The sequence below is a fragment of the Dasypus novemcinctus genome, chromosome 1 (genome assembly GCF_030445035.2).
Source record: "Dasypus novemcinctus isolate mDasNov1 chromosome 1, mDasNov1.1.hap2, whole genome shotgun sequence".
Taxonomy (NCBI): Eukaryota; Metazoa; Chordata; class Mammalia; order Cingulata; family Dasypodidae; genus Dasypus; species Dasypus novemcinctus.
This window is the reverse complement of record NC_080673.1, coordinates 5,351,572-5,363,640: the sequence shown is the minus strand read 5'-3', so window position 1 is coordinate 5,363,640 and position 12,069 is coordinate 5,351,572. Positions and strand designations below refer to the sequence as shown.

The following is a 12,069-nucleotide window of genomic DNA, read 5'->3' as shown; positions in this document are numbered from 1 at the left end:
CTGTTACTTTTCTGTTCAGGATTTCACATTATTCTTTATGCTCACTCACTGTCTTCCTGATGTTTATTTCTTTAGCCATATTGATTTTCAACTCATTATTTTGATTTTGGAAATTTGTGTGCATCTCGTTATGTAGTTGTCTCAAATCCTGCATCTCTTCTGGGGCTTTGATATATTCCTTTTGTTGGGAAATGTCTTCCGTTTTCTTAGCGTGGCTCATAAATTTTGCTGATAGTTAGGCATCTGATTAGGATGGTAGTATACTCTGATGCCCAGTTTCTCTCTTTCCTAGGGGTTAGGGCAGGAGGCTGTGTGTTTCTACTACTCTTTGATTCTTAGTTCAACCTTCATTGTTAGGATTGATCCTGTTAGTTGCTCAAAACTGGTCCTGGACCCAGTAATAGGTTGCACACCTGCTTCCTAGGGCCTTGGGGAGAGAGGCTATAAAGGTTGCAAAATGCTTCTCTTATTTACTTTTAATTTTCTCACATGCATTTCCTTAGTCTGCCAGCAGATGGAGTTCTTTGGCAGTCCTCTCAGTTCAATGCCTGGTTGGAGTTTGAGTTTTGCTGTTGGGATTCTCCTCCTTTGTCCCTCTTTCTTCTGGGCAGTGTTCAGCCTCCGCCTGGTGTCTTAAACCCTAGAAGATCTTCCTGGCTGTTTCAGCCTGTCCTCTAGCTACTTTTCTGGTAGAGAAGAAAGTCCTGTGTCTTTCTAGTCTGTCATCTTCCCGGAACTCCTGATGAAGTTTAATAATTTTACTTTTTAAAAACATTTGTTTAAATACAACATATGGAAAAGTACATAGACAGATGTATGTAAGTTGAACAAATATTTATAAAGTGACTATTGATGAAATTGCAACAGGTGAAAGAAATAGGACATCGTCAGTGCACTGAAGAAGCCTCCTTTTTGTGTGCCGTCCCAGTCACAACCTGCTCTCCTGGGAACTAGCCACTGACCTGTCTTCAGTAGGGGGCTACGTGTCTGCAGGCATAGGAGGATGTCTCTCACCCATTCCATACTGATCTTCATATGGATTCACATGCATTCTTCATTCCTTTGCACCCGATGATAGAGTTCAGTACGTCCCAGCTCCTTGACCCGACATCTGACAAATACATTTATGTGTCTTACAATAAAATAAAATATGGTGATCTAGGTACCTTCCCCCCCCCCCCACCCCTTTGTGCTTAACCATGCTATAGCTGCTTACATGATTAAAAACGTGTTTTAAGTTTATAAAATAAATATAAACTACTGTGGAGGACAGGATGAAGAGATGCTTTTCAGGTAAGGCGGCTGGTGAAGCTTTGTGGAGGCAAAGGCCTTCGAGCTTTGTCTTAGAGGAGGGACTCTCAGCCTCACCTGCTCTTTGGAGTTGCCTGAGGAGCTTGTGAATACACCGGTATTCCTAGGTTCCATGATTAGAGAATCTATTTGGCCTTGGCTCAGCTCAGCTCATGGATTTTTCATGTGCTCCCTAGATGATTCTAATGTGTAGAACCAAGAACCAGTTCCTCTTACTAGAACATTCTCCTCACCCCAGGGCCAAGGTTTGGATTTTTGTTTGTTTTTAAATTTCTACTCTATCATGTACTGACTTATTTTAGTAAAATAACCCTAAAAATTATTTTTAGAAAAATAGGAAATAAAGCCATATAAAATGCAGGTCCAAACATTATTATTAGATTTGACAGGTGTGTAAGAACTGTTAGCAAATTGCTCTAAACATTTCAAAATGTTTATTCTTCTTTAAAAAAAAGATTTATTTATTTATGTATTTCTCCACCCCCCCCACCCCCCTACCCCCGGTTGTCTGTTCTCTGTGTCCATTTGCTGCGTCTTCTTTGTCCGCTTCTGTTGTTGTCAGCGGCACGGGAATCTTTGTTTCTTTTTGTTGTGTCATCTTGTTGTGTCAGCTCTCTGTGTGTGTGGCAACATTCCTGGGCAGGCTGTGCTTTTTTTCGCACTGGGCGGCTCTCCTTACGGGGCGCACTCCTTGCGCGTGGGGCTCCCCTACGTGGGGGACACCACTGCGTGGCATGGCACTCCTTGAGCGCATCAGCACTGCGCGTGGGCCAGCTCACCACACGGGTCAAGGAGGCCCGGGGTTTGAACCGCGGGCCTCCCATGTGGTAGGCAGACGCCCTAACCACTGGGCCAAGTCCGCCACCAAAATGTTTATTCTTGATTTCTGTACTTACTCTGCGGACATGCGACAGAGTTCGTGAACCAGTGCTGCTTTGCAGATCACACTTTGTGTAGTGCTGGTGTAGAGGGCAACATGGCAAGAGTGCATTAAATGAGCAGAAACCAGGTACCATGGGGAGTGGGTTGGGTTCAATTCGTATAGGGTCTTGAATGCTGGGTTAAATAGTTTGGCTTTCATTCTGTAGGCATTGGAGAGCCAGCGAATTCTTGGAGAGCAGTGACTCGATCACAGCTATGGAAGCTTACTTTTGGCAGTGTCTTATAAGATGGGTCTACAAGTGAGAATAAATTATTGACAATGACCTGAAAAGGGTAGGGCAGGGTACTGGTGAAAAGAAAATAATGTATCAAATTTCTGGGGAAGTCTCTCCAGAAATGCTAACAAACTCCTTAGAGGATGCAAAGTTTTAAACTATCTATTTTTTAAGCTTAAGTGATCCAAAGACTATATTTACATTTTTAAAAACCCAGCAACTACCCAATATATTTTCAGAAACTACACAGATAGAGGATCCAAGGAAGCAATGGCGGGGGGAGCAGGAGAAGATGCTGAAGGACTACCTCTCGGTGGCTCAGGACGCCCTGAGGACCCAGAAGGAGCTGTACCACGTGAAGGAGCAAAGACTGGCCTTGGCCCTGGATGAGTACGTGCGACTGAACGACGCTTACAAGGAAAAGTCAAGTTCTCGAACCAGCTGTAAGTACCGTTGCTTATTCAGACCTCAGAAATGGGAACCTGACTGTAGACAAGGAACGCCTCTTGCTTTTCTGTGGCATTTTTGAGTCCTTTTCCATCCTAACCAGGAAGAATTCCTGAGAGCCATTAGAGAGGGTGATACACACTGCAGATTTCCTGGAAAACTCTGTACCCCATTCTACATACAAGTCTCCCATTTGGGGATTATGTGTACCTTCTGTTTCCACTCCTCCCTCTGCCTTTGATTCATTTATGAGTTAATTTTTACCTTTTAGAACAGGGCAAATGATTTGGTTCTTTTTGCTATTCTCGTGCACTATTTTTAGTGATGATATGGATTAGCTGGAAGAAAGTTTTTAGTCACCATCTCTCATCCTGTAAATAGACAATCTGGAGTTGACCACGTTTTAAGGTGTGGTTATGATAATTGCAGAAGTTCTATTTGAGTTTTAAGTTTCTGAATAATCCATAGCTCTGATGAACTGTATCTGTTGTATCATAAAATACAGAGGAAATTAAGCACCAGGGGCTTTATGCTGTCCCTCTTTCCTCTGATTTAAAAGAAGAATAGGGGTTCTCAGATTACATTTTATATTTTACAGTGTCTGAGGAATGACAATAAAGGAATTATAAAAAACAAATATCCACAGTACCATGTAAATCTTGTTTTTAGTCTTGGTAAATTCTAAACTAAGAACTATTTATGTAATTTGCAAAGTGTTACTTTTGTTCTTCTTTTTGTTTTTCTCTCAAAAGTATTCTCAGGATCTTCATCCAGTACCAAATATGATCCCGATATTTTAAAAGCTGAGATCTCTACCACACGATTAAGGGTAAGACTATTTTACTGTGGTTCTGCACTGAACATACACATAGAAGTTGACGGCTGTGGGAGAGGTTTCCGTGGTCATCGTCCGTGCCTGTCCAGTAGGAAACTCCTCCACTCGGACCCAGTGGGTGGCTTTTCTCTTTGCTCGAACAAGCTCAGTGATGGGATTGTTATTTGTATTCCATTGTTGGGCAGCTTTTATTATTAGCAGGTAGTATGTTGAATTAAACTTAGAGTCTTCATAACAGATTTCCCCTCATTTTTTTTTTTTAAGATTTATTTATTTATTTATTTATTTATTTATTTATTTATTTCTCTCCCTCCCCCCCCCAACCCTAGTTGTCTGTTCTCTGTGTCTACTTGCTGCATCTTCTTTGTCTACTTCTGTTGTTGTCAGCAGCACGGGAATCTGTGTTTCTTTTTGTTGCGTCATCTTGTTGTGTCAGCTCTCCATGTGTGTGGCGCCATTCCTGGGCAGGCTGCACTTTCTTTCACGCTGGGAGGCTCTGCTACAGGGCGCACTCCTTGCGCATGGGGTTCCCCTACACGGGGGACACCCCTTCGTGGCAGGGCACTCCTTGCGCGCATCAGCACTGCGCATGGGCCAGCTCCACACGGGTCAAGGAGGCCCGGGGTTTGAACCCGCAGACCTCCCATGTGGTAGGTGGACGCCCTAACCACTGGGACAAGTCCGCTGCCCCAGATTTCCCCTCATCGTGTAGCGTTACATCCTTCAGGTTAGTGAGCTCTTCCCTGTTACGTTAAACAGCCCAGTATTTAAAGAGTCCGATAGTCGGTGTCCCAGGTCATTCCTTATCAAAGAGCCCAAACTTCCCTAGTTCCTTATCCTAAATCTTTTAATTAAAATATGGTTATATAAGTGGACCTTAATTGTCTTTGATTTTTTGAATCTTAATAGCTTGTTTGCAAAGTATGTAGCTCATGAAGCCGATACCAGGTCCTGAAATAGACAGTGCCCTGACCCCAAAACCCAGCTGGGTCTCCTCAAGACCTGGCTCTCCTCTTTCTCCCCAAAGGTAACACCGACTTCATCGACGGTGTGGACTGGTTTTTCTGCTCTGAACTTCTTGCGATTAGCATGGTACCTTGTGCTTTATTTGACGCCTGACTTCTTCTGTTCAGGAATATTTTGAGGTTCATTTGCGTTCACTTCTTTTGCTATGTTGGATTGCATTTTTATGTACATGCCATAAATTCTTAATGCCTTCTACTATTGCTGGGCATAATTGTTTATTCCAGTTTTGGTCACTGAAATCATGCCTTCGTGTACATTTTTATACATCCCTTTTAGTGTACATATGTATAAATTTGTGTTGGGTCTGTAACTAGGAGTGGACGTGCTGAGTCAAGAGGTATGCATATCTTCATCTTTAATTGATATTGCTAAAGAAGTTTCAGTCCTTATTTCTTCATATCTCTACTTAGGTCTCTAAATAACTTCCTGAGCATGGCTTTAGCCTGCATCTGTTAGTTTTGGTATTTTGTATTTTCATTATCATTCAGTTCAAATATTTTCTGACTTTGTGATTTCTCATATGAATATATTGGCTAATTTTCACAAAGTAGGAAATTTCCTTATATTCTTTTATTTTTAATTTCAGCTTAATTCTACTGTGTGTTTTTCAGTTCCGGAATTTCTGTTTAATTCTTTTTCTTTGTTTCCAGTTACTCATTGTGCCCAAAATCTGCACACTGGTATACAGGTTTTGAACAGTACAGTCACGGTTGTTTTTAAATTCCAAGTCAGTCAATGAAAGACCTAGACTTCCGATATGGCGTTACTTTGGCTCTTTCCTCTTATTTTTCAGTGGGTAATTGACTTCTTTAGCTGCTCTTTTTGTTCAGTAACATACGTTATGTAAGAACACATATAAAGATAATCTGAGACTCTGGGTGAAGTCTACTTCAGGGAGGACCTCCTTTGCTTCCTGTAGGCAGCTGGCCATGGGGCGGGGCGTCAGGTTGTTTTAATCCGGTCTGTGTGGTGGTGCTACTGAACCGCGGTCCTCCTCCTCGTCCCAGGGCAGGGCCCTTCCAGATTCCGGGTTGAAGCCCTCCTGGTTGGGGTCCTGGGCTCCCCTCTCCCTTCCCGCAGCTCTGTGGACTGCTAGCAGTTGCCCTCCCTGGTGCAGCCTCCTGCCACTGCGTTCTGCCCAGCTTCCTGACTCTTCTAATGGGTAGGCAGAGGAACTTCGGAAAAACACTGCCAGGGGTGGACGGTGACTCTGGGTCCTCTCACCTTGTGGACCTTGCTTCCGTGGTGGTTCTCCAAGCGCTTGTTGTTGCTGTTGTTTGAGGCACTGGGAATTGAACCTGGGGCTTCATACGTGGGAAGCAGGTGCTCAGCCACTGAGCTACACCCACCCCCTCCGCGGTCTTTAAGTAGATGCCTTTTTTCTCACAATTTTTCAGTTTATTCTCTGGAAAAGACCATGAAAAAATTTATCTAAAATTACTGGAAACAAAATCTTTCTTCAGTTTGGATTTATTGTTTATTGTTCTAATTTATTAATAGAAGTGTTCTCTGTCACTCGACCTTAGTTTTCCCTCCAGTGGGCCATGGGCCCATTACTTTGTCAGTCACTCCTTATTCCCCCTGGTATTTCTCAAGAATATCCAGGGGTAGTTGTCAGATGCCTTGCTGCTATATCTCCCTACTGTGCCTGTACATTTCTGTGATCTACTAGATCCCTTATCTGAAAAAAAGGCAATGAAAGTATTTCATCAAAACTTACTCATGTAAACTCCCATGCTCGCTTGGGCTGAGCACTCTAATTTATTACTTACTGCTCTCCGTCGAAATTATATTCAATACATTTTCACTTCTTAACTTTATAAGCCACTTTGTAATTGGAATAATAACTGCAGTCGATTGTTATAGCCTATCTATTTATATCCCTTTTTGGAAAAGATGGAAACTGAGTGGGGGTTTTAAAAAACAAATTAGAGTATCTCACACGATAGCCTTTTAAAGGGACACGGAGCCCCACCTCGAGCAGCGGTGGCGCAGAGCGCTGGTGTCACGTTCCCAGAGCTGTCTCCTCACAGAGTGGGGGCAGTGCAAACTCAGCCAGTTCCACGCCACCTCGGGCCTGCCCTCGTATCAGAGACTGAAACGCCATGTATTCATTTACATGTTTAGCTCTATGGGAACACAAAGCTGAATCAGACATACGTGCCCTCAAGAAGGTGCTTCCTTTGAAAAGGAGACTACAAGACACGGCTAAATAATATTAATAATATAAAATATATTATTTATTAATGTAATAAAACAAATATTCGTTAATAATAAAAGGTCCTAAGTGACACTGTCTTTATCTCTTTCATCAATGTGTGGGTGCTTGTTAAGTACTTCCTGGCAATGTAAATGCCTTTTCAGAAGTGTTCCCTTAGCAAATTGGCCCTTGTAGTCTCTGTTGCTTTGGTATTGCTTCAAGCCATGTCCTGGTAAAAACTTTGGAACAGATGGTGCTGTTACTCTGGTATTTGCACATTTGGCTGGGTATCATTTTCAGAATGCTCTGGCCATTCACAAGTAGATGGGTAGCTTGGCAGAGTCTCATGGATTTGATAACTGGGTCTATTGTGGCTTGGCTCTGCTGTGGAAATCCCTGGGTATACAAGTCCCTTTCACAAATTAATACCATGAAGTAGTAACTCATGAATGAACCAACTCTTCGTTGCTTTACTATCTCAGAGTACCTGCTTGCATTTTTGGGTTTCAGGAAGAGTTTTCAGGCAGAGCCAAATGCTTGTATCATACTCCACTATTGTGATATGACATTATTACCAGGTGTGTCCCCTTTGTTAGACCTAGGGGTCCCATGGTCAAGAACATGTATCTAAAGCAACTATTTTATATTATGGTCGTACGTTTTGGTTGAACTCCGGCAAATGGGATAACCGACTTTCTTTTTCTCTTCATATTAGATGTGGGATTTTTCTTTTAGGATCTTCAGAAATGAATTTGTGTTGTAGTTGGTGTGTTAAAAAAAAAAAAAGTACACCTGTCTTAGTGAGTTTGGAATTAAGAATGATTATGACTTGACTCATATTTGCCAAGGAAAAGTGGAAGTGAGACTAAAGCAGAGGATAACAGAGAGATACTGTTTGCAAGAACTGGTGCAATTTCTATTATGGCATGCCAGAAAGTTGAAATAATTAAAATTCATGGCACAGTAGAGTCTTTTTTCTAGAAGCCTTTCCAGATCTTGAATAGGTTAAACTAGAACACTTCATCACATTTGTAGATTTCATAATGTTTCATTCTTCGGTCTCTCTCACCTCCCCCTCATAATTTTGGATTTCCTTTCTAGCTCTTATGGGTACCACGTTACAAACTAAAAATAATCTACTTCAGAAGAAATCTTTCATTGATGTTTTTTCATTGGGAGGAGAGATTTACTTTCTCCCTCACCTAGGAAAGCCACTGTATGCATCTCTTCTGGTGTTGCTTCCAGTCTTCTCCTTCTTAATTCTCTTTTTTTCCTCTTTCTTCCCCTCCCCCTCCCCCGCCTTGCTGTTTTTGCTGTGTCCATTTTCTGTATCTATTTCTCTTCTTGTCTTCTCTTCCCGTCTTTCTCCTCTAGCATTCACTGGGATTCGATCCTGGGGGCCTCTGATGTGGACAGAGGTTCCCCCGTCAGTTGCACCACTTCAGTTAATAGTCTGCAGTGCTTCACCTTGACTCTCCCCTTCGTCTCTTTTGTTGTGTCATCATCTTGCTGCGTGACTCACTTGCATGGGCACTGGCCACCGTGCGGGCACTGGTTTACCATGCAGGCACTCACGTGGGCACTTGGCTTGCCACGCGGGCCCTTGCGCAGGCACTCAGCTTGCCACACGGGTTCTGCCTTGCCATGCAGGCACCCACATGGACCCTCGGCTCACTGCGTGGGCACTTGGCTCACCGTGCAGACACTTGGCTTGCCATGTGGGCACTGGCTCGCCACGCAGGCTCGTTTTCTCTTTTCCACCAGGAGGCCCTAGGAATCAAACCTGGGCCTTCCCATATGGTAGGCGGAGACCCTGTCACTTGAGCCACATCTGCTTCCCCATCTTAATTCTTAAACACACTTATGTCCATAGTGTTCATGGACAACTTATAAAATTAAATACAATTAACTCCTCCTAATGGAGATTTACAGTCTAACTAGACAAAATTGACAGGAAAATAATCATTTACCTTTGATCAATTTTAAATGATTCTATAAAGACCATAAAGCTTACTCTCTCATATTTTGAAGAGCCTTGGGAGTTAAGCTTTGTGGAACTGCATTAAGTAAAGATATGAACACATTACATTCAAACCACTACTGCCTGTATTTCTATATTTTTCCTTGACATCTATATACAATAAATACATTGGCCTAATATGCTCACATTAAGTCTGGAGAGACTCTTCTGAGGCTATGACAATGAAGCAGTGAGAATATGAAATAGCTATTTATGTTGCATTTGATTTTGCAATCTTCATTTTCGTAAGGTGCATATTTATTTCTAGAACTGAGGGTAGTAGGCATAATATGTTCAGCTTCAACCTAATCAAAGACCTAGACTCTCAGGGTTCTTCTTTAAGATATAGAGGAATTGGGAAGCGGACTTGGCCCAGTGGTTAGGGCGTCCGTCTACCACATGGGAGGTCCACGGTTCAAACCCCGGGCCTCCTTGACCCTTGTGGAGCTGGTCCATGCACAGTGCTGATGTGTGCAAGGAGTGCCCTGCCACGCAGGGGTGTCCCCCATGTAGGGGAGCCAAGGAGTGCACCCCGTAAGAAGAGTTGCCCAGCACGAAAGAAAGTGCAGCCTGCCCAGGAGTGGCGCCTCACACATGGAGAGCTGACACAACAAGATGACGCAGATTCCCGTGCCGCTGACAACAGAAGCAGACAAAAGAACATGCAGCAAATAGACAAAGAGAAGAGACAACTGGGGCTGGGGTAGGGAGGGGAGAGAAATAAATAAATTTTAAAATCTTAAAAAAAAAAGATACAGAGGAATAGAGTTGTGTAAATTTGGATAAGAAAATTTGGGCCCAGTTTTAGATGTTGTGCTTTTAGGAAGCACAACATAGTTCCAACAAGAAGATATTCTTTTCAAAATTAAGACTGGTGAAATCATGTGAATATCTTTTAAAAATTCTTCAGCCTTCTGTTTTTGCCTGTGAAGGAATAACTGCTAAAGGGATTGCCTTCTGGTAGTTGACAATTAGAAAGCTGTACAAAATCTATGAAGCAACTGTTTTTAAATTTTGAACCAAGAAGGCTGTAATTCCCTAAGAGCAGGGAAATGGATGAGGTGGACCCTGAGATTACTTTATTTGCAGTGCAGGGAGAAGGACCCAAACATAATGTGGAGTATCCCTGAGTTAAAGAGATGGAAGAAAAAGCTGAATAAGGTGGAAGTGGCTAGAATTTGTGTGGAAGAATACTGGAGAGAACATAAGAACTCACACATGGGTTCTCAAGTACAGACTGTAGAAGGGTCATGCCTTAGTAGTGGGTTCAAATTAGCCATAGACTAAAAACTGTTTTGGACCCACTCTAAGAAAAATTAAAAGCAAACCTCGAAAGGATCAAAGTTAGAACAAAGTCCAGTATTCCTTAAAGGAATACAACAAAATCCAGCATCCAACGCTGTAAAATTCACAATGTCCAACATCTAACTAAAACATTTTCAGGCATGTTGGGATGATCGGTAAGGATGGGGAGTTGTGGAAGAGAGGGATTACCAAGGGGCATGAGGAAACTTTGGGGAGTGAAAGATATATGTTCGTTATCTTGATTGTGATGATGGTTTCATGGGTATATACATATGTCAACATTTATCATAGTATATAGTTTATATATGTTCAACTTATAAAGACAATTACACATCAATAAAACTGTTAAAAATCTATCAAGTATGCAGGAAGCATAAAAATATAACCCACAGTAACAAAAAGAAATGACAGATATTGTTTAATTAGCAGACAAAAATGTTAAACATATTTTACACATGCTCATGAATACAGCGAAAACATGAAAATAATGAAGACAGAAATGACCAAAACGCAACTTCTACAGATGAAAGATACAATATGAGAAATGAAAAAAAAATGCTGTATGGGTATAACAGCAGAATATACACTTCAGATATAAAGATCAGTGAACTCAAAGACGTAGGAATAGAAAGTATCACAAATGAATTATGCAGAGGAAAAAAATGACAAATTTAACAGAGCATCCATTGTCATATAGGACAATATCAGGTGGTCTGATATAGTTTTTTGAAGTCACAAGAAAAGAGTAGGAGGAAGAAACTACAAAAAAAATACAAAAAAGTGCTAACAGATCTAGGGAGTTCAACAAACCCAATAAAGGAAAAAAATATCACACCAAGATACATCATAGCCAAATTGTTGAAAACCAGTAATAAGAGAAAATGTTTAAAGTAACCATGGGAAAAAAGTATACATCACACACAGTGGGACAGAGATGACAATTTCAACAGACTTCTATCAAAAACTATATAAGCCACAAGATGATGGGTTATCAACTTAGGTTTCTCTACCTTTCAAAAATGAAGGCAGGTGCATTTGCCCCAGCAGTCCCACCTGTAAGTCTCTGTTGTAGATGATGATTTTTTTTTAAACAACAAATCAGTTTTATTGATACATATTTATAAAGCATAAATCCATCCAAAGTATACAATCAATGGTATTTGGAATAATCACATAGTGATCCTGTCCAGGCACATTTATCTTATTTAATCCTAAAAACAAACTCAGTTGTTTCTCCAGTGTTCAGAAAGATACATAAACAGGCACAGGTTGGTTAAATGACATGGTCAAGGTCTTCTTGTTAATGAAGAAAATGAAGGGGAAAAAAATGCATGATCATATTCATATCTCATAAAACTAAATCCCATTTTCTTTTTTTGTCCTTCAGCATTGATATAATACCTTCTTTGCTTTTGCTACAAAAATATTACAATATTACTCTTACCTATAGTCTACAAATTAAATTAGTTGTATTTTTCCCATGTATCACCATATTCTTAACACCTTGTAATAGAGGAACATTCTTGTCTTTCTATTCTTTAAAACCACAATCCTCATCTGCCACCAAAATCACTGTCTTATACAGTCCCTGTATTATCCTCTGGCTATCTTTCAGTTAACATTAACCTCCCTGGACTACCCCATTTGAAAAATCTCCTTCCTCCCATTCAGCTCTCAGTTATTTGCTTACTCTTAGCTCATAATGGAAAGATGGATAAAATATTTGATATTTTCCCTTTTTTTACACCAGTTTATGTCCTAGCATTTA

General features: G+C 41.2%; 1 protein-coding gene across 2 annotated transcripts in view; it reads left to right on the top strand.

Annotated features, from left to right (window-relative positions):
• Positions 1–12,069, top strand: part of WWC2 (WW and C2 domain containing 2) — a 246,619-nt gene that overhangs the window by 137,609 nt on the left and 96,941 nt on the right. For both annotated transcript variants that reach the window (XM_058304421.2, XM_058304363.2), the window contains exons 3-4: positions 2,708–2,911; positions 3,668–3,744. In XM_058304421.2, coding sequence (XP_058160404.1) covers positions 2,708–2,911; positions 3,668–3,744 — 281 coding nt within the window. The remainder of the gene's footprint in view (positions 1–2,707; positions 2,912–3,667; positions 3,745–12,069) is intronic.